Source organism: Ahaetulla prasina, chromosome 1 (assembly GCF_028640845.1).
Source record: "Ahaetulla prasina isolate Xishuangbanna chromosome 1, ASM2864084v1, whole genome shotgun sequence".
Taxonomy (NCBI): domain Eukaryota; kingdom Metazoa; phylum Chordata; class Lepidosauria; order Squamata; family Colubridae; genus Ahaetulla; species Ahaetulla prasina.
In genome coordinates, this window is record NC_080539.1 from 4,550,001 (window position 1) to 4,573,297 (window position 23,297).

The following is a 23,297-nucleotide window of genomic DNA, read 5'->3' on the forward strand; positions in this document are numbered from 1 at the left end:
TCACTGCGACCGTCGTAAATGTGAGTGAGTTGCCGAGAGCCTGAATTCTGATCATGGGACCACAGGGGGAATGCTGCAATGGTCGTAAGTGTGAAAACAGCCATCAGTCACTTTTTCCAGGGCTGTGGCAACTTCTAACAGTCACTGAACAAACTGTTGTAAGTCAAGGACTAGCTGGTTTTATTTATTTATTTATTTAGCTGGGTCTGTGTCTTGACCTGGTCTTCCTCAAAGATCCGACGCCTTTCCACGCGTCCTGCTGTCGCTATCTTGAACTGAGTTTCCTGAATACAAATGCCAAAAGTTATATATTAATATAATATAATAACAGAGTGGGAAGGGACTTTGGAGGTCTTCTAGTCCAACCCCCTGCCGAGGCAGGAAACCCTACACCATCTCAGTCAGATGGTTATCCAACATTTTCTTAAAAATTTCCAGTGTTGGAGCATTTACAACTTCTGCAGGCAAGTTGTTCCACTTCTTGATTGTTCTAACTGTCAGGAAATTTCTCCTTAGTTCTAAGTTGCTTCTCTCCTTGATTAGTTTCCATTCATTGTTTCTTGTCCTGCCCTCAGGTGCTTTGGAGAATAGCTTGACCCTCCCAAATCTTCTTTGTGGCAACCCCTGAGATATTGGAACACTGCTATCATGTCTCCCCTAGTCCTTCTTTTCATTAAACGAGACATACCGAGTTCCGTTCTTCATATGTTTTAGCCTCCAGTCCCCTAATCCTCTTTGTTGCTCTTCTCTGCACTCTATTTTTATGCTGCAGTCATCAAATTCAAATTCAAATTCAAATTCAGCTGTTCGTGGCTTGACAGTTTTATTCCTGGGGTGAAGACCTCTTCAAAAAAAAATATCGTGGCTTTTGGTCCAGCTGGTAGTGGAGACCGAATCAAAACAACCATGCTTTCCTGCAGATTTCCAAAAATCTTGGAAATGTCCCAGGGCATCAGAAGGAAGTAGGGGTGAAATCCAGCAGGTTCTGACAGGTTCTGGAGAACCGGTAGCGGAAATTTTGGGCAGTTTGGAGAACCGGCAAATGCTGCCTCTGGCTGGCCCCAGAGTGGGGTGGGAATGGAGATTTTGCAGTATCCTTCCCCCTGGACTGAGGTGGGAGTGGAGATTTTGCGATATCCTTCCCCTGGAGTGAGAGGGAATGGAGATTTTGCAATATCCTTCCCCCAGGTGGAAATGGGGATTTTGCGGTACCCTTCCCCTGGAGTTTTGTTTTTTAAATTTATTCATTTTATTTGAATTTATATCCCGCCCTTCTCCGAAGACTCAGGGCGACTTACGTTGTGTAAGGCAATAGTCTCATCCTATTTGTATATTTATATACAAAGTCAACTTATTGCCCCCCCAACAATCTGGGTCCTCATTTTACCTACCTTATAAAGGATGGAAGGCTGAGTCAACCTTGGACCTGGTGGGACTCGAGCCTGCAGTAATTGTAATTACAGGCAGCTGTGTGTTAATAACAGGCTGCATTAGCCTGTTGAGCCACTTCCCAGCAAGTGGGGTGGAAATGGAGATTTTGCAATATACTTCCCCCAGGAGTGGAGTGGGAATGGGAATTTTGCAGTATCCTTCCCCTGGAGTGGGGAGGGAATGGAGATTTTGCAGTATCCTTCCCCTGGAGTGGGGAGGGAATGGAGATTTTGCAGTATCTTTCCCCCTGGAGTGGGGAGGGAATGGAGATTTTGCAGTATCCTTCCCCTGGAGTGGGGAGGGAATGGAGATTTTACAGTATCCTTCCCCTGGAGTGGGGAGGGGATGGGGATTTTGCAGTATTCTTCCCCTGGAGTGGGGAGGGAATGGAGATTTTGCAGTATCCTTCCCCTGGAGTAGGGAGGGAATGGAGATTTTGCAGTATCCTTCCCCTGGAGTGGGGAGGGGATGGGGATTTTGCAGTATTCTTCCCCTGGAGTGGGGAGGGAATGGAGATTTTGCAGTATCTTTCCCCCGGAGTGGGGAGGGGATGGGGATTTTGCAGTATTCTTCCCCTGGAGTGGGGAGGGAATGGGGATTTCGCAGTATCCTTCCCCCAGGTGGAAATGGGGATTTTGCAATATACTTTCCCCAGGAGTGGGGATGGAATGGGGATTTTGCAGTATCTTTCCCCTGCCACCCCCACAAGTCACACCAGGCCCACCAAGCCACGCCCACAGAACCGGTAGTAAAAAAAATTGAATTCTACCACTGGAAGGGAGGGAGCCAAATCTGTAAGACAGCAGACACAGCATCGCTCTTGAAGCCTCACTTCTCCTGTAAACCTTAGTTTAACTCTGGTTTATTTACCAAGGTGGATGGGCTGAAATGGTCAGTCCCACTCCTGATGTCCTCATTCATTCGAGACACCTTTGGGGCCCCCAGGTTTCTTAATTTCTAGTATAAATTGTGCCATTTGCTGAATAAACTGTCTTTGTAGTTTGGACAGGAAGTGCAATTATTTGCAGTTGTCCTTGACTTATGACGACTGAGGCTACAAGTTTTTTATGCAAAGCAAAACAGTTGTTAAGTGAATTTTGCCCCTGACGGGGAATCAGGCTTAAAAATAGAAAAAGAAATAGAAATAATTAGAAATAGAAACATATATATAAATAATGGAAATAAATAGAAATAGAAAAATATATAAAAATAATGGAAATAAATAGAAATAGAAATATATGTAGACATATATAGAAATAATACAAATATATAAAACTAGAATAGAATAGAATTTTAGAATTTTATTGGCCAAGTGTGATTGGACACACAAGGAATTTGTCTTGGTGCATATGCTCTCAGTGTACATAAAAGAAAAGATACGTTCATCAAGGTACAACATTTACAACACAATTGATGATCAATATATCAATATAAATCATAAGGATTGCCAGCAACAAGTTATAGTCATACAGTCATAAGTGGAAAGAGATTGGTGATGGGAACTATGAAACGATTAATAGTAGTGCAGATTCAGTAAATAGTCTGACAGTGTTGAGGGAATTATTTGTTTAGCAGAGTGATGGCCTTCGGGAAAAAACTGTTCTTGTGTCTAGTTGTTCTGGTGTGCAGTGCTCTAGAGCGTCGTTTTGAGGGTAGTAGTCGAAACAGTTTATGTCCAGGATGCGAGGGGTCTGTAAATATTTTCATGGCCCTCTTCTTGATTCGTGCAGTATACAGGTCCTCAATGGAAGGCAGGTTGGTAGCAATTATTTTTTCTGCAGTTCTAATTATCCTCTGAAGTCTGTGTTTTTCTTGTTGGGTTGCAGAACCGAACCAGACAGTTATAGAGGTGCAAATGACAGACTCAATAATTCCTCTGTAGAAGTAGTAATCCTCAATTTACAACCATGACTGAGCCAAGAATTTCTGTTGCTTAGTGAGACAGTTGCTAAGTGAGTTTTGCCCCATTTTACGACTTACCACATTTGTTCAGTGAATTGCTGCAGTTGTTTAAATTTGTGTCACGGTTGTTAAGCAAGGATTGTGAAGTGCATTTTGGCTCATTTTGCGACCTTTCTTGCCGTAGTTATTAAGCGAATATCACTGCGGTTGTTAAATTTGTAATATGGTTGTTAAACGAATCGGGGTTTCCCCCTTAACTTTGCTTGTCAGAAGGTCGCAAAAGGGGATCATGTAATCTTGGGATGCCACAACCGTCATAAATGTGAGTCAGTTGCCAAGCATCCAAATGTAAATCACGTGAGCATGGGGATGCTACGACGGTCATAAGTGTGAAATGTGGTCCTAAGTCACCTTTTTCCGTGCTCTTGTAAGTTTGAACAGTCACTAAATGAACTGTTGTACAGTCGTGGCCACAATTGTGAAAAACTTTTGGGAAAAACGTATTTTTGAGGTTTGGTGGCTAATAACACCAATTTCTGGGGGGGAGATTCAGGATAATCCTATTCCACTGCTGGAATGGCCTGGGAATAGCCCAGACCTTCACCCAATTAAAAATATAGGGAGCCGACTCAAGAAATTGGTTAGTCAGAAGCGACCCAGCAATAAAACCCAGTTAACAGAATAGAATATTCAATCTTGGTTTCACATTATAATAGCTGCAGAATTCAAAGACTTGGTTAAAACTCCATGGGAAGACGTTGTAAAGCCGTAATTCATGCTAAAGGTTACCCAACTAAGGATTAACTGACATGGTGATCATTTTTGTATATCCCATTTTTTCTATGGTGATCATTTTTGTATATCTTGTTTTTTCTACGTGTTTCACTTTTCTTCTTTCTACTGTAATTGCTATCTTAATAGCAAATCCTTCATAAAAGTTGTTGCATTACATTCTGGATTAAATTATCTTTCCATTGATATATAATTTTATGGTACTACTCCAAAAAAAAAAGCAGTGTTATTAGTTAGTTTTAGAAAATACACTTTTCCCAAAAAGTTTCCACAATTTGGCCACTACTGTAAACTGAGGACTGTATTGATGGATTAATTGAGCCATTCAAGCTCTCAGCCTAGCTTAATTAATCTATTATTTTGCCTGGATTAACCTCATCAAATTTGAGGATTTGGGAAATTCATCAAATTTGCAGATGACACCAGGAATAGCCAACACTCCAGAAGACAGGCTCAAGGTACAGAAAGATCTTGACAGACTTGAACATTGGGCGCTATCTAACAAAATGAAATTCAACAGTGAAAAAAGTAAGGTTGTACATTTAGGCCAAAAAACCAAAATGCACAGGTACCAGATATGTGGTACCTTGCTCAATAGTAGTAACTGTGAGAGGGATCTTGGAGTCCTAGTGGATAACCATTTAGATATGAGCCAGCAGTGTGCAGCAGCTGTTAAAAAAGCCAACACAGTTCTGGGCTGCATAAACAGAGGGATAGAATCAAGATCACGTGAAGTGTTAATGCCACTTTATAATGCCTTGGTAAGGCCACACTTGGAATACGGCATTCAGTTTTGGTCGCCACGATGTAAAAAGTGCTCCAACACTGGAAATTTTTAAGAAAATGTTGGATAACCATCTGACTGAGATGGTGTAGGGTTTCCTGCCTGGGCAGGGGGTTGGACTAGAAGGCCTCCAAGGTCCCTTCCAACTCTGATGTTATGTTATGTTATGTTAAAAAGGATGTTGAGACTCTAGAAAGAGTGCAGAGAAGAGCAACAAAGAGGATTATGGGACTGGAGGCTAAGACATATAAAGAATGGTTGCTGGAATTGGGTATGTCTAGTTTAATGAAAAGAAGGACTAGGGGAGACATGATAGCAATATCTCAGGGGCTGCCCCAAAGAAGAGGGAGTCAAGCTATTCTCCAAAGCACCTGAGGGCAGAACAAGAAGCAATGGGTGGAAACTAATCAAGGAGAGAAGCAACTTAGAACTAAGGAGAAATTTCCTGAGTGTTAGAACAATCAATAAGTGGAACAACTTGCCTTCAAAAATTGTAAATGCTCCAAAACTGGAAATTTTTAAGAAAATGTTGGATAGCCATTTGTCGGAAATGGTGTAGGGTTTCCTGCCTGGTGTAGGGTTTCCTGCAGGTCCCTTCCCACTCTGTTATTATTATTATTAACCTGCTCTCTCTCTCTCTCTCTCTCTCTCTCGTCCTTTTAATCCGGTTTCTTTTTCCACTCCCCCAAAGCAGAATCGTCATGAAATGCTGGCTCTGGAACCGCTTCATTCCTTACTCCGGATGAAGTGGAAAAGATTCGCCCGACACGTCTTCTTCCTCTCCTGCTGCCTGTATTTCATCTACAACCTCATTTTGACGTTGATCTCCTACTACAGGCCTCACACGAAGCAGGTAGGGAGGGCAGGACGAGATCTTCCATCTTTTTTATTCTGGATAAGAACTCCTTACGAACTTACGGCCACTATTGGGAGCAGAATTCCCATGGCTAAGCGAGGTGGTTGTTGTGCCCACTTTGTCGACCTCTTGCTTGCCGTGGTCACTGAGCGAATGGCTGCCGTTGCTAAGTGAATCACGGGGTTGTTAAGCGAATCCGGATTCTTCCACTGACTTCGCTGGTCGGAAGCCGGCTGGGAAAGCTGCAAATGGCAAATCACGTAACTCCGGGATGCAGCAAGTATTATAAATACAGGTAGTCAGGATCAGAGTAGAGCTGGAAGGGACCTTGGAGGTCTTCTAGTCCAACCCCCTGCTCAAGCAGGAGACCCTATATCATTTCAGATAAATGACTGTCCAGTCTCTTTGTAAAAACCTCCATTGATATGAAGCATCCACAACTTCTGGTGGCGGGCTGTTCCACTGGATAATTGTCCTAAGGAAGTTTCTCCTTAGTTCCAGGTTGCTTCTCTCCTTGATTAGTTTCCATCCATTGTTTCTTGTTCTGCCTTCAGGTGCTTTGGAGAATAGGGTGACCCCCTCCTCTTCTTTGGGGCAGCCCCTCAAATATCGGAACGCTGCTATCATGTCCCCACTGAGTCCTTCTTTTCTTTAGACTAGCCAAACCCAAATCAGACTGCTAAGACAGTCTGATATTAACAGCAGCTTCTTGCAATTACTGCAGGTTCAAGTCCCAGGCCCAAGGTTGACTCAGCCTTCCATCCTTTATAAGGTAGGTAAAATGAGGACCCAGATTGTTGGGGGCAATAAGTTGACTTTGTATATAATATACAAATGGATGAAGACTATTGCTTGACATAGTGTAAGCCGCCCTGAGTCTTCGGAGAAGGGCGGGATATAAATGCAAATTTAAAAAAAATCCTGCAACTGTTCTTTGCATGTTTTAGCCTCCAGGCATTTAATCATCCTAGTTGCTCTTCTCTGCACTTTTTCCAAAGTCTCAACATCCTTTTTTTATAATGTGGGGACCAAAACTGGATGCGGAATATTCCATGTGTGGCCTTACTAAGGTTTTATAAAGCGGTACTAATCAGAGGTGAAATGCTCCCGGTTCGGACCGGATCACCCGATTCGGTAGCAATGGTGGCGGGTGGTTCGGAGGACCAGTAGCAAAAATGCCTGGTCCCTCCACCCATGCCCAGCTGAGCCACGCGATCGTCAGAGCCTTTTTTTTTTTTAACTTTTAAAAGCATTTTTTAAACAACCGCTTCGGCCGAAGTGGTTGTAAAAAAAATTGCTTTTAAAGGGTTAAAACAAGGCTCTGACGATCCCAGCTGAAGTTAGCCTGATCATCAGAGACTTTTTTTTTTACTTTTAAATGCATTTTTTAAAAGGTAAGAAAGCTGAAGCCTGCTAGGCAAAAAAATGGAGGGGGGGTTTTGTTTGAGAGAGAGAGAGAAAGAAAGGAAAAAAAAGAGAGAGAGAGAGAGAAAGAGAGAAAGAAAGAAAGAAAGAAGGAAGGAAGGAAGGAAGGAAGGAAGGAAGGAAGGAAGGAAGGAAGGAAGGAAGGAAGGAAAGAAAGAAAAAGAAAGAAGGAAGGAAGGAAGGAAAGAAAGAAAGAGAAAGAAGGAAGGAAGGAAGGAAGGAAAGAAGGAAGGAAGGAAGAAAGAAAGAAAGAGGAAAAATGAAGGAAGGAAGGAAGGAAAGAAGGAAGAAAGAAAGGAAGATTAAACGTAAGAGGAAGAAGGAAGGAAGGAAGGAAGGAAGAAAGGAAGGAAGGAAAGAAAGAAAGAAAGAGGAAAAATGAAGGAAGGAAGGAAGGAAGGAAGGAAGGAAGAAAGGAAGATAAAACGTAAGAGGAAGAAGGAAGGAAGGAAGGAAGAAAGGAAGGAAGGAAGGAAAGAAAGAAAGAAAGAGGAAAAATGAAGGAAGGAAGGAAGGAAAGAAGGAAGGAAGGAAGGAAGGAAGGAAGGAAGGAAGGAAGGAAGGAAGGAAGGAAGGAAGGAAGGAAGGAAGGAAAGAAGGAAGGAAGGAAGGAAGGAAGGAAAGAAGGAAAGAAGGAAGGAAGGAAGGAAGGAAGGAAGAAAGGGAGAGGAAGGTAGGATTACAAACCTGGCACTAGGCAGCTTCAGAGGATAATCCAGGGCTGGAAGGGTCCTGGAGGTCATCTAGTCCAACCCTGCTCCAGCAGGACATTGTTAGTGAGTTTCTGTCTTTTGATCCCCCAGTCACCTAGCCACGCCCACCCGGTCACATGACCCCTCCCCCCACCAAGCCACGCCCACAGAACCGGTAGGAAAGAAATTTAGATTTCACTACTGGTACTAATACTTCATCTGATTTTGATTCTACGTCTCTGTTTACACGACCAAAGATGCTTTCTAGCTTTTTACGAACCCCAATTGACCCCAATATTGATGCTGCTAAGAGAGAAATGTGTTAATGGAGGTTTGCCCCATTTTACAACCTTTTCTTGCCACGGTTGTTAAGGGAATCACTGCAGTTGTTAAGCGAGTCACACGGTTGTTAAGTGAATCGGGCTTACCCCATTGCCTTTGCTGGCCAGAAGGTCGCCAAAGGGGACGACGTGACCCCTGGGGACATTGCAACGGTCGCAAACACGAGTCAGTCGCCAAGCATCTGAATTATGATCAGGTGGCCGTGGGGATGCTGCGACGGTCGTAAGTGTGGAAAAACGGTGCTAAATCGCTTTCTTCAGTGCCGTTGTAACTTCGAACGGTCGCTTAAGTTAACCGTTGTACATCGAGGACTGCCTCTCCATGGTGGTTGCCCGGTGCCCAAATTTGGATCACGCGATTGTGTGGGTGCTTTAACAGTCATAAGTAATAATAATAATAATAATATCAAAGCTGGAAGGGACCTTGGAGGCCTTCTAGTCCAACCCCCTGCCCAGACAGGAAACAATACACCATTTCAGACAAATGGTTATCCAACATTTTCTTAAAAATTTCCAGTGTTGGAGCATTTACAACTTCTGCAGGCAAGTCGTTCCACTGGTTAATTGTTCTCACTGTCAGGAAATTCCTCCTTAGTTCTAAGTTGCTTCTTTCCTTGATTAGTTTCCACCCATTGCTTCTTGTTCTACCCTCTGGTGCTTTGGAGAATAGCTTGACTGCCTCTTCTTTGGGGCAGCCCCTGAGATATTGGAACACTGCTATCATGTCTCCCCTAGTCCTTCTTTTCATTAAACTGGACATACCGAGTTCCTGCAACCGTTCTTCATATGTTTTATCCTCCAGTCCCCTAATCATCTTTGTTGCTCTTCTCTGCACTCTTTCTAGAGTCTCAGCATCTTTTTTACATCGTGGCGACCAAAACTGAATGCAATATTCCAAGCGTGGCCTTACCAAGGCATTAGTGCAAGGATCGGTCATAAGCCACTTATTTTCAGCATTGTCGTAACTTTGAACTGTCACTAAATGAACGGTTTATAAGGCGAGGACTACCTCTATTCTTTTTTTTTTTCTTATCACCCTCCCCCCCCCCCCCCGTCTCTAGCCTCCACCATACCCTCTGGCACTGATCGGAGACCTGAATTGGTTGCAGTTGGCAGGACAAGCCATGGTTATTTTGGGAGCCGTGTTTATTGCTATTAAAGAGGTAAGCGCTGATTGGAATGAAAGCACGAATGAAAGCGAATTTACGTGTCCCAGGATAATGTCGCAGGATCCAATTTGGGTCGGTCACTGAGACCAGAGGTTCCGAGCTTTCGGACCAGGGGTGAAATGCTCCCGGTTCGGACCGGATTGCCTGATCCAGTAGCGATGGTGGCAGGTGGTTCGGAGAACCGGTAGCAAAAATCCCTGCCATCCCCCATGCCCAGCTGAGCTGCGTGACCATCAGAGGTTTTTTTTTTTTTAAACTTTTAAAAGGATTTTTTCTTCTGCCGAAAAATACTTTTAAAAGTAAAAAAAAAAAAGCCTCTGACGATCAGGCAACTCAGCTGCGATCGTCAGAGAAGCCTTTATAAGCATTTTTTCTACAACCTCTTCGGCGAAAGAGGTTGTAGAATAAATGCTTTTAAAAGGCTCCTCTGGCTTTTTCTTTTAAAGGCAAAACAAAAAAAATGATTTTAAAAGAAAAGAAAAGCCTCTGACGATCAGGCAACTCAGCTGGAACCTTTTAAAAGCATTTTTTTTTACAACCTCTTTGGCTGAACCGGGAGTGGAAATTGCAGGTGGGTCTGTCCACCCGCCCACCCGCCCCGGCTGTATGCCATCCTATTTAGGCACGTTTCTGAGGCTGGGCGCATGCGCAGAAAGTGTGCACGCCAGCAAAGTGAATGTATGGAAGGCTGGGCGCATGCATAGACAGTGCACGAGCGGGCAATGCGAGCGTGTGCACGCACGCACACACATTTGTGAACCGGTAGGGAAAGTAAGGGAATGCCATCCTTGGATGCTGGACACTGTGATGGTCATAAATACGAGCGTCTGAATTTTGTTCACATGAACAGAGGGATGCTTCAACGGTCATCAGCGCCAAAAACAGTTTTTTCCACTGCCGTTGTCACTTCAAACGGTCACTAAACGAATGGTTGTAAGTCGAGGACGACCTGTAGAACGGGCTCGCCAGTGGTTTAACATGCCTTACTAAATCTGTCATATCCTGTGTGTGTATTTTCCGCCTGCAGAGTGTGGCCATTTTCTTGCTACGGCCTTCCGACCTGCAGACCATCCTCTCCGACGCCTGGTTCCATTTCGCCTTGTAAGTGACGCGATGACCTTTGCTTTGCTCTCCTTGCGATTTATGACGGTAATGTTCGGGCTCCATTATTCGGTCGCAAGTCGAGGACTACCTGCAGGCGTGCTCCCCTTGGGGATGTTTCGTTTGCCTCCAACCCCCAAAAACCAACCTAGGTTTGCAAGATTACAGGATTTTTCCTTTTAAACCAACATTTTTGAAACTCGGGGCAGTTTAAGATGGGTGGACTACAACTCCCAGAATCCCCCAGCCAGCTGGCTGGGGGAATTCTGGGAGTTGTAGTCCACCCATCTTAAACTGGCCGAGATTGGAAAAAAACACTGTTTTACACAGAGTTGCATCCTGGTGAAACGTTCCTTCTGCCTAAATTATTGTTAAATTTCATCAAATCAGACTTCCTTCTGGATATGGCCACTAATCCATCAATGTTTCTTGTGTTCAGAAGCCCCTGGATTTAATTAACTGTTAGGGAAAAGTATTGCCCTGTCGGTTTTAGTTAGCGGTGATAGAGCCTCTAATTCATGGATCTTTAAAAGGAATAATTGTTCATCCACTCTTATCTTACTGTTTAAATCAGGCTTTTTTTAAACTGCTGTAATCCTATCAGTATCCTTGCTATCTGTTCTTCTATATCCTTTTTATATTCGTTGACTGTATTGTTTTACCACTTGTATCTTTTCTTGCTTCTGTTCTTGATTTTAGTTGGGTTAACAGGATATGTTTGCAGTTCAATAGACACAGGCCTTGATCTATCTATCATTATCTCTCTCACTCTATTTTCATCATCTATCTATCATCTCTCTGATCTCTATATCTATCTTTCTCTATATCTATCTATCTATCTATCTATCTATCTATCTATCTATCTTCTATCATCTATCTATCTTCTATCTATCTATCTATCATCTCTCTCTCTATCTATCTCTCTATCTATCTATCATCTCTCTCTCTCTATCTATCTCTCTATCTACCATTTATCTTCTATCATCTATCTATCTATCTTCTATCTATCATCTCTCTCTCTCTCTATCATCTATCATCTATCTATATAATCTATCTATCTTCTAGCTATCATCTATCTCTATCTATCTATCTATCAATCTATCACCTATCTATCTTCTATCTATCATCTATCTATCTATCTATCATCTCTCTCTATGTATCTATCATCTCTATCTATATCAGCTATCAGCTATCTATCTATATCTATCTATTTATCTCTATTTATCATCTATATCTATCTATATCATCTATCATCTATCTCTATCTATCTATCTATCTATCTATCTATCTATCTATCTATCTATCTATCTATCTCTATCCATCCATCCATCCATTTATCTATCTATCATCATTCTATCATTCTATCTATCATTATCTATCTGTCCGATTTTATACCTAGCTAACCACCCACAATATAATGGAAATGTTAATATTAAGTAATTAAGATCAAAACTTTTATTAAACAGTCAGTTCTTTGCTGTGAGTTGCAGTGCTTCTTTTATAATGTTATATTTAACTTTGGATGAAAAACCCAAATAATTTTACCCTTGTAGTATTGGCACCCTAAATTGTGATCGATACTGATAGAATTTTGTCTCTTTTTTTCCTCTCTTTAAGTATTAACAATTGAAGCCACCTAAATGACAGGAGTCTTTAACCATATCATATAAACACCACCTGTTGCAACAATATAATACGAAATGTTTACAGCAATCTAATCAGAAGGAAAAATAACATTTTTTTTAAAAAAAATAATGTTTTTGTGATCCTTCCCAGTTTCATTCAAGCGGTGCTGGTGATCGTCTCGGTCTTCCTCTACCTTTTCTCCTACAAAGGGCACCTGCCCTGCCTCGTCCTGGCCATGTCCTTAGGATGGGCCAACATGCTGTATTTCACGCGGGGGTTGCAATCCATGGGCATCTACAGCGTCATGATTCAACAGGTAAGGCAGCCTTTGCAAGCCCTGTTGGATAGGCGTTGGATCTCTCAGGCCAGGCCCAGCAATTCCCTTCCCTTAAGAGGGAGGCTGCAGACAGTCAATTCTTCTATAGTCAGTCAGTCAGTCAGTCAGTCAGTCAATCTGTCTGTCTATCTATCTATCTATCTATCTATCTATCTATCTATCTATCTATCTACCTACCTACCTACCTACCTACCTACCTACCTACCTATCCATCTATCAGCTATCTGTCTGTCTGTCTATTCGTCCATCTGTCTATCTATCCATTTATCATCTATCTATCTATCTATCTATCTATCTATCTATCTATCATCTCTTTAATCTGTCTATCTATCTATCTATCTATCTATCTATCTATCTATCTATCTATCTATCTATTGTATCTATCTATCATAGATAGATAGATCATATCTATCTATCATATCTATCTATCTATCTCTCTCTCTCTCTCTCTCTCTATCATTATCTATCTATCATCTCTATCTAACTATCTATATCTATCTATATCTATCTATTCTATCTATATCTACCTATCTATCATCTATCTATCATATCTATCTATCTATCATCGATCTATCATTTATATCTATCTATCTATCTATCTATCTATCTATCTATCTATCTATCTATCTATCTATCTATTATCTCTTTAATCTATCTATCTATCTATTGTATCTACCTACCTACCTATCTATCTATCTATCTATCTATCTATCTATCTATCTATCTATCTATCTATCTATCTATCATCTCTATCTATCTATTGTATCTATCTATCTATCATCTATCTATCATATCTATCTATCTATCATATCTATCTATCTCTCTCTCTCTCTCTCTCTATCTATCATTATCTATCTATCATCTCTATCAACTATCTATATCTATCATCTCTATCTATCTATCATCTATCTATCATATCTATCTATCTATTCTATCTATATCTACCTATCTATCATCTATTTATCTATATCTATTTATCTATCCATCTATCAGCTATCTGTCTGTCCATCCATCCGTCTATCTATCCATTTATCATCTCTCTCTCTCTCTCTCTTTATCTGATTTTATAACTATTCTATCTATCTATCTATCCATCTATCTATCTATCTATCTATCTATCTATCTATTATCTCTTTAATCTATCTATCATCTATTGTATCTACCTACCTATCCATCTATCTATCTCATCTATCATCTATCTATCATTCATCTATCTATCTATCTATCTATCTATCATCTCTATCTATCATCTATTGTATCTATCTATCTATCATCGATCTATCATTCTATCTATCATCATCTATCTATCATCTATCTATCTATCTGTCTATCTATCTATCTATCTATCTATCTATCTATCTATCTCTATCTATCTATCTATTATCTCTTTAATCTATCTATCTATCTATTGTATCTACCTACCTACCTATCCATCTATCTATATCAGCTATCAGCTATCTATCTATATCTATCTATTTATCTCTATTTATCATCTATATCTATCTATATCATCTATCATCTATCTCTATCTATCTATCTATCTATCTATCTATCTATCTATCTATCATCTATCTATCTATCTATCTATCTATCTCTATCCATCCATCCATCCATTTATCTATCTATCATCATTCTATCATTCTATCTATCATTATCTATCTGTCCGATTTTATACCTAGCTAACCACCCACAATATAATGGAAATGTTAATATTAAGTAATTAAGATCAAAACTTTTATTAAACAGTCAGTTCTTTGCTGTGAGTTGCAGTGCTTCTTTTATAATGTTATATTTAACTTTGGATGAAAAACCCAAATAATTTTACCCTTGTAGTATTGGCACCCTAAATTGTGATCGATACTGATAGAATTTTGTCTCTTTTTTTCCTCTCTTTAAGTATTAACAATTGAAGCCACCTAAATGACAGGAGTCTTTAACCATATCATATAAACACCACCTGTTGCAACAATATAATACGAAATGTTTACAGCAATCTAATCAGAAGGAAAAATAACATTTTTTTTAAAAAAAATAATGTTTTTGTGATCCTTCCCAGTTTCATTCAAGCAGTGCTGGTGATCGTCTCGGTCTTCCTCTACCTTTTCTCCTACAAGGGGCACCTGCCCTGCCTCGTCCTGGCCATGTCCTTAGGATGGGCCAACATGCTGTACTTCACACGGGGGTTGCAATCCATGGGCATCTACAGCGTCATGATTCAACAGGTAAGGCAGCCTTTGCAAGCCCTGTTGGATAGGCGTTGGATCTCTCAGGCCAGGCCCAGCAATTCCCTTCCCTTAAGGGGACAGTCAATTCTTCTATAGTCAGTCAGTCAGTCAGTCAGTCAGTCAGTCTGTCTGTCTGTCTGTCTGTCTGTCTGTCTATCTATCTATCTATCTACCTACCTACCTACCTACCTATCCATCTATCAGCTATCTATCTACCTACCTATCCATCTATCAGCTATCTGTCTGTCTATTCATTTATCTGTCTATCTATCTATCATCTATCACCTATCATCCATTTATCTATCTATCTATCTATCTATCTATCTATCTATCTATCTATCTATCTATCTATCGTCTATCTATCTATCTATCTATCTATCTATCATCTATCTATATCTATCTATCTATCTATCTATTCATCTATCTATCTATCATAGATAGATAGATCATATCTATCTATCTATCTATCTATCTATCTATCTCTCTCTCTCTCTCTCTCTATCATTATCTATCTATCATCTCTATCTAACTATCTATATCTATCTATCATCTATCTATTCTATCTATATCTACCTATCTATCATCATTCTATCTATCTATCATATCTATCTATCTATCATCTATCTATCCATTTATCATCTATCCATCCATCCATCTATCTATCTCATCTATCTATCTATCTATCTCATCTATCTATCTATTATCTCTTTAATCTATCTATCTATCTATTGTATCTACCTACCTACCTATCCATCTATCTATATCATCTATCTATCTGTCTATCTATCATTCATCTATCTATCATCTATCTATATTCATCTATCATCTCTATCTATCTCATCTATCTATCATAGATAGATAGATCATATCTATCTATCATATCTATCTATCTATCATATCTATCTATCTCTCTCTCTCTCTCTCTCTCTATCTATCATTATCTATCTATCATCTCTATCTAACTATCTATATCTATCTATCTATCTATCATCTATCATATCTATCTATCTATTCTATCTATATCTACCTATCTATCATCTATCTATCATATTCTATCTATCTATCTATCTATCTATCCTTCCATCTATCAGCTATCTGTCTGTCTCTATCTATCCATTTATCATCTCTCTCTCTTTATCTGATTTTATATCTATTAACAATCCACAATATAGGTTAGTCCCCTGGTGACTGTACCTGATTCTCCAGCCAGCGTGCTTTAAGATGTGCTGGCTGGAGAAATTCTGGGAGTAGAAGTCCAGCCATCTTCAAGAGCCCAAGTTTGAGAAACACTGCATTAAGGTGAGAAGATGCCCCTCATTTCCTACAAAAGTGTCCATTTTTTTAAAAAAAAATGGTCTAAAGTCGATGCCAATCTCCACTTCGGGAAAGCCAAATACATCTAGTAGTAGAAGTAGAGCAGTGCCGTTCGTTTTCCTGCGCTTTAAATTCCCACCCTTCACATTTTTCTTTTTTTTGCCTCGTAGGTCATTTTGCACGACGTGATCAAGTTTATCGCCGTCTACCTGGTGTTTTTGTTTGGATTCGGCGTAGGTAAACAGAATTTGATGCTTTTTATTCGCAGGGGCATCCATGGACTGGCTGTGTGTGTGTGTGTGTGTGTTCAAAGAAGGCACAACGGTGTTGCCAGCTTTGCCGTCGAAGCCCTGCCACTTTTTAGGGGCAACACCACACAAGATTTGGCTTGTTGCGGCCTCCATTTTGCCTTTTTTTAAAAACACGCTCCCTGGGAATACCTTTAATTATTTGGAATCAGGAATTCAACCAGAATGCAATTGTGGGGTTGCATTGGTGCTCTCGTGAGATGGGTTGTTTTTTCTTTTTTTTAATTGAAAAAGTTTTACAAAACTTTTTCTCCCCTTCCCCTCCCCGTCCCCTCCCCACCGTTCACAACCCCCGACTTCCTGGAACAAACACAAGGTATAGTTAAAAATAAAACAAACATATGCTAAAAAAATTTCCCTCCTAACTCAATTATACTCCTACAATTCTCATCAATTCCTAACCTCCCCCAAAACAATCAGAAATAATACATCCTAATCATTCAAAGGCAGTCTGATAACTCTTAGTCTGATATCTGTTTTATAGATGTAGTCTATATCTATAATATAGACTATATAATGTAGTCGATCCATTTTTTCCATTCATTTAAGTATCTTTCTTGCATATTGTCTTTCAAAAAGGCTGAGATTTTTGCCATCTCAGCCAGATTGGCAACTTTCAATATCCATTCTTCTATTGTGGGTACTTCTTTTTTCTTCCAATACTGTCCTATCAGTAATCTTGCTGCTGTTATTAGATTTAAAATCAGTTTAGTCTCAATTACTGTACAGTCTGTGATAATTCCCAACAGGAAAAATTGTGGCAGGAACTTTATCTTCTTTTTCAAAACATTTTGTAAAATTCTTATCCAAAAAGCCTTAATATTCTTACAAGTCCACCAAATATGAAAATATCTAGCATCATCACAATTGATTCAAAAATTGAAATAAATAAATTACATCTCCAAAATTTTGCTTGCATATCTGGATACATACACGATAATTTCTTAGGATCTAAATGCCATCTATAAAACATTTTATAAAAAATTTCCCTTAAATTCTGTGCCTGCGTAAATTTAACATTTGTAACCCAATTTTTTCCCCAAATTTCCAATAATATTGGCTGTTTTTTCTTACAAATGTTTCATTACCTGACTAGGTAACAGCATCAGTGCTGGGAGGGAGTGGGGTTTGTAGAGAGGAGGAAGAGGAGGAAGAGAAAGAGGAGGAGAGAGAGGACCGTAGGGTCCTTGGTGGTCTCTGAGCTTGGTGGTTTTCTTGCAGACGTTTCATGACCCAACTAGGTAACATCATCAGTGCTAGAAGGGAAAGGGGTTCCTGGAGAGGAGGAGGAGGAGGAGGAAGAGGAGGAGGAGGAGGAGGAGGGTGACTGTGGGATCCTTGGTGCTCTCTGAGCTTGGTGGTTTTCTTGCAGACATTTCATGACCCAACTAGGCAACATCATCAGTGTTAGAAGGGAGAGGGGTTTCTGGAGAGTAGGAGGAGGACGACTGTGGGGTCCCTGATCCGCTCTGAGCTTGGTGGTTTTCCTGTAGACGTTACACGACCCAACTAGGGAACACCATCAGTGCTCGAAGGGAATGATGTTGGCTCTTTGTTTATATACAGCTGGCTTGACCTATCAGTGCTGGTGGGAGTGTTTTTTGGGTGGTTCCTTGATTAGGTGGTTGTTTACTGTTTGTTTGTTTGATTGATTGTTTGTCTGCATTGCTAATTCTATTCATTTATTTATTAACTCAGTTTCTGTAGCTGCCCATCTCAATCCATGACTCTAGGCATTTTGCAATTTATTTTTTTAAAAAATAAATAGACAATAGAAACAGTACAAAACTAAATAAAAAAAATATATTGATCCGAACTGCTTGATTGTTAATCTGACGTTAATCACTGCTTACATGGAGGTTAATTGCTGCCAAGGAAGTGTTTTGGTCTTTTTTTTTTTTATTGGCCAAGTGTGATTGGACACACAAGGAATTTGTCTTGGTGCATCTGTTCTCAGTGTACATAAAAGAAAAGATACCTTCATCAAGGCACAACATTTACAACACAATTGATGGTCAATATATCAATATAAATCATAAGGATTGCCAGAAACAAGTTATAGTCATACAATCATAAGTGGAAAGAGATTGGTGATTTTAGGTAAACAATAATGATGTTTGTTGTAAACGCCACTCAAGGAAGTATCGTCTCAGACAAATAATCTAACAGAAAACAACAGCCTAATTGAGGAACCATCAAGAACACACCCATCCACAGTTACAGGGCAAACCACTTATATATAACCAGACAGCAAGTCCCACTCCATTCTGGCACTGATGATGTTGCCTAGCTGGGTCATGAAACGTCTGCAAGAAAGCAACCAACCTTTTTTTATTATTATTTGCATTTATATCCCGCCCTTCTCCGAAGACTCAGGGCGGCTTACACTGTGTCAAGCAATAGTCTTCATCCATTTGTATATTATATTATATCAAAGTCAACTTTTATTGCCCCCAACAATATGGGTCCTCATTTTACCTACCTTATAAAGGATGGAAGGCTGAGTCAGCCCTGGGCCTGGTGGGACTAGAACCTGCAGTAATTGCAAGCAGCTGCTGTTAATAACAGACAGATTTAGTCTGCTGAGCCACCAGAGGCCCTTGGAGAGTATCAAAGCCTCCACAATCTTCCTCCTCCTCTTCCTCCTCCTCCTTGCAAACCCCACTCCCTTCTGGTACTGATGATGTTGCCTAGTTGGGTCATGAAATGTCTGCAAGAAAGCAACCAACCTTGGAGAGCATCAAAGACTCCACAATCCTCCCCCTCCTCTTCCTCCTCCTCCTCCCCCTCCCCCTCCTCCTCCTCGCCTTCCTCCTCCTCTTCCTCCTCCTCCTTGCAAACCCCACTCCCTTCTGGCACTGATTAGGTTCCCTACTTGGGTCATGAAATGTCTGCAAGAAAACCACCAGCCTCGGACAGCATCAAAAACTCCCCGATCCTTCTCCTCTTCCTCTCCTCAACCCTGCTCCCTTCTAACACTGATGATGTTCCCTAGTTGGATCATGAGACGTCTTCAAGATAACAACCCAAGCTTAGAGAGCACCGAGGAACCCACAATCTTCCACCTCCTCCCCTTTCTTCCCCCCTCCTCCTCTTTCTCTTTCTCCTCCTCCCCATAATCCCCACTCCCTTCTAGCACTGATGACGTCCCCTAGTTGGATCATGAAACGCCTGCAAGAAAATCAGCTCAGCTCAGAGGCACCAAGGAACCCACAGTCCATCCCTGAACTACAAATATTCTCTTCTAAAAAGTCAAAAGACTTATCCCAAAATTGCACGGTTCATGTTTTGGACTCCTTCCTACAAGACACCCCATTTCAGACTCTTTAATAACCAGGGGTGGGATTGAAAAATTTTTTGCAAGGGGTTCTCTGCCCAGTTGCTGAGTGGGTGTGGCCATGGGGGGGCGTGACCTAGTTGACTTCCTGCGCCACAGGAGGAGGGGAGTTTCGCCTTCCCCAGACTCCGGAGGCTTTTCTCTAGCCTCCAGGAGGGTGAAAACGGAGGCTGGAAATGGGCCTGTTTCCAGACTTCCAGTACTTCTGGTAGGCCCGTTTTTCGCCCTCCCAGAGCCTCTGCAAAGACTCTGCTGTAAGGGGTTCCAAGGAACACCCCCAGCGAAATAAAGCTCTGAGGCTTGAGGTTCCTCAAAGTCCCAATTTATTAGAGATGTCATGTTGGCACAGCTGGGAAAACCCGAAACTGAAAGCTTCCAGGTTTTCCACACCCGGTTGACAGTTCACAGCCCTGCCCCACACCCACAAGTTCATCACATTGTCCAATCGACTCTTCACACTCAATTGGATACAATCTTCAGGCAGTCTCCATCAGACGCAGGCAAAGGTCCTTGAATGCGGAATGTTGTTATGACTAACTTTCTACCGCTCCAACAACAACCCCCTCCCAACTTCCCCAGCTAAAATATGTGGCAGTTAAGAAGCAAGAAAGAAAATTGCCTTCCAAAACTGATACCTGCACTTATCTTACATCCAAAATGGGCCGTGTGGAGACTCCTGGGAGGAGAGGGGCGGAGTGGGCGGGGTCAGCCAGTCCTTGCAACTACCAGTTCGGCGAACTAGATTAAAATGAACATCCGGTTCTCCTGAACCGGCTGAATCCCAGCCCTGTTAATAACCCCTTTGGAAGATTTATTTTATTTATTTTTATTTATTTATTTTTGTCACAACGGTATACACAAACATCGTCATAAATAAAAACAACACATCATGAAAGAAAAATATGTATATATAAGTAAAAGTATGCAACAGCTATGTTAATTTGATATAATGAAAGGAACAATAGGACAGGAACGGTAGGCACTTTTGTGCTCTTATGCACGCCCCTTATAGTCCTTTTAGGAATGGGGGGAGGTCAATAGTAGACAGTTTTTGGTTGAAGATTTTGGGAGTTTGAGTAGAGACCATGGAGTCAGGTAATGAGTTCCAAGCGTTAACAACTCTGTTGCAGAAGTCATATTTTCTGCAATCAAGTTTGAAGCGGTTGACATTAAGTTTAAATTTATTGTTTGCTCTTGTATTATTGCGATTGAAGCTGAAGTAGTCTTTAACAGGAAGGATATTGCAGTAGATGATTTTGTGTATTAAACACAAGTCATGTCGAAGTCGGCAGAGTTCTAAGTTTTCTAGTCCCAGGATTTCTAGCCTGGTGGTATAAGGTATTTTGTTGTTTTCAGAGGAGCGAAGAACTCTTCTAGTAAAATACAAACTTGATGGTCATTACCTTACAGATGACCCCCACCCTGTCAAAGACCTTGGAGTTCTCATATCAAATGATCTAAGTGCCAAAGCCCACTGCAACTACATAGCAAAAAAGGCTCTAAGAGTTGTAAACCTAATTTTACGCAGCTTCTTTTCCAAAAACTCTACACTACTAACTAGAGCATACAAAACATTTGCCAGACCTATTCTTGAATACAGCTCATCCGTCTGGAACCCATACCACATCTCTGACATTAAGACAATCGAACGCGTCCAGAAATATTTTACAAGAAGAGTTCTCCATTCCTCTGAAAACAACAAAATACCTTATCCCACCAGACTTGAAATCCTAGGCTTAGAAAACTTGGAACTCCGTCGCCTTCGACAAGACCTAAGTTTAACTCACAGAATCATCTACTGTAATGTCCTTCCTGTTAAAGACTACTTCAGGTTTAATTGTAACAATACAAGAGCAACCAACAGATTTAAACTTAATGTTAACCGCTTTAATCTAGATTGCAGAAAATATGACTTCTGTAACAGAATCATCAGTGCTTGGAATACTTTACCTGACTCTGTGGTCTCTTCCCATAATCCCAAAAGCTTTAACCAAAAACTGTCTACTATCGACCTCACCCCATTCCTAAGAGGACCATAAGGGGCGTGCATAAGCGCAGAAACATGCCTACCGTTCCTGACCTGTTGTTTTTCTTTTTCTTCTTCCTATATATATATTGATGCTTATAACCTCCTAATATTTACTCATATATATGTTTATATACTATATAATCCTTTTTATATGATGTTGTGACAAAAATAAATAAATAAATAAATAAAATAAAATAAATCTCTGACATTAATACAATCGAACGCGTCCAGAAATATTTTACTATGTAAGATCTTGTAACCTCAAGAGTTTAATTAAAAAAAAAAAAGACTTTAATCTTCTCCGCTTTCCCGTTCCCTGCCCAGCTCTGGCGGCCTTGGTGGACTCGTGTCCCGAAGACAGCAAATGCAACGAGTACAGTGTCTTGGGAAGCATCGAGATCGACTTATTCATGCTGACCTTGGGCCTGGGCGAGCTGGACGTCCCGAAAAACGCCAAACACCCCATCCTCTTCCTCCTGCTGCTCATCTCCTTCGTGATCCTGACCTTCGTGTTACTTCTCAACATGCTGATCGCCTTGATGGGAGAAACAGTGGAAGACATTTCCAAAGAGAGCGAGCACATCTGGAGGCTGCAGGTTGGTTCCGGGGATGGTGTGTGTGTGTGTGTGTGTGTGTGTGTGTCTCCGGGATTCCTTTGCAGAAAACGGGATTGAATCCAGATGCCTAGGGAGGCAACTGGGCTTGCTTTGTTTTTCCTTGAAGACGTTTCGCTTCTCATCCGAGGAGCTTCTTCAGCTCTGACCGAATAGTGAAGGATGGAAGGAGTGGTGAAATCTAAATTTCTTTCCTACCGGTTCTGTGGGCGTGGCTTGGTGGGCGTGGCGCGGTGGTGGTGGTGGTGGTCATGTGACTGGGTGGGCGTGGCCAAGTAACCACGTGACTGGGGAATCAAAAGACAGAAATTTATTTATTTATTTTATTTAATCAAATTTTTATACCGCCCTTCTCCCGAAGGACTCAGGGCGGTTCACAGCCAAATAAAACCACAATAATAAATATAATAAAACAGTAATTAAAAAAACTATCAAATATGGCCCAATTTAAAATACATATAAAACAATAAAACCCAGTTAAAATTTACAACCCCAATAATAAAATATTAAAATTCTAAAATTCTATGCCAGTCCTGCTCGAAGAAATAGGTACGTCTTCAGCTCGCGGCGAAAGGTCCGAAGATCAGGAAGTTGACGGAGTCCTGGGGGAAGTTCGTTCCAGAGGTTGGGAGCCCCCACAGAGAAGGCCCTTCCCCTGGGTGTCGCCAGCCGACATTGTTTGGCGGACGGCACCCTAAGGAGTCCCTCCCTCTGAGAGCGCATGGGTCGGTGGGAGGCAATCGGTGGCAGTAGGTGGTCCCGTAAATAACCCGGCCCTATGCCATGGAGCGCTTTAAAGGTGGTAACCAACACCTTGAAGCGCACCCGAAAGACCACAGGTAGCCAGTGCAGCCTGCGCAGGAGTGGTGTCACCTTGAAGACGTTTCGCTTCTCATCCGAGGAGCTTCTTCAGCTCTGACCGAATAGTGAAGGATGGAAGGAGTGGTGAAATCTAAATTTCTTTCCTACTGGTTCTGTGGGCGTGGCTTGGTGGGCGTGGCTTGGTGGGCGTGG

General features: G+C 41.2%; 1 protein-coding gene across 1 annotated transcript in view; it reads left to right on the forward strand.

Moving 5' to 3' along the window:
* Nucleotides 1-23,297, forward strand: part of TRPV3 (transient receptor potential cation channel subfamily V member 3) — an 86,871-nt gene that overhangs the window by 55,255 nt on the left and 8,319 nt on the right. Inside the window, exons 11-17 of the mRNA XM_058164005.1 lie at nt 5,604-5,762; nt 6,490-6,537; nt 9,285-9,386; nt 10,420-10,493; nt 14,513-14,678; nt 16,166-16,232; nt 21,994-22,265. Coding sequence (XP_058019988.1) covers nt 5,604-5,762; nt 6,490-6,537; nt 9,285-9,386; nt 10,420-10,493; nt 14,513-14,678; nt 16,166-16,232; nt 21,994-22,265 — 888 coding nt within the window. The remainder of the gene's footprint in view (nt 1-5,603; nt 5,763-6,489; nt 6,538-9,284; nt 9,387-10,419; nt 10,494-14,512; nt 14,679-16,165; nt 16,233-21,993; nt 22,266-23,297) is intronic.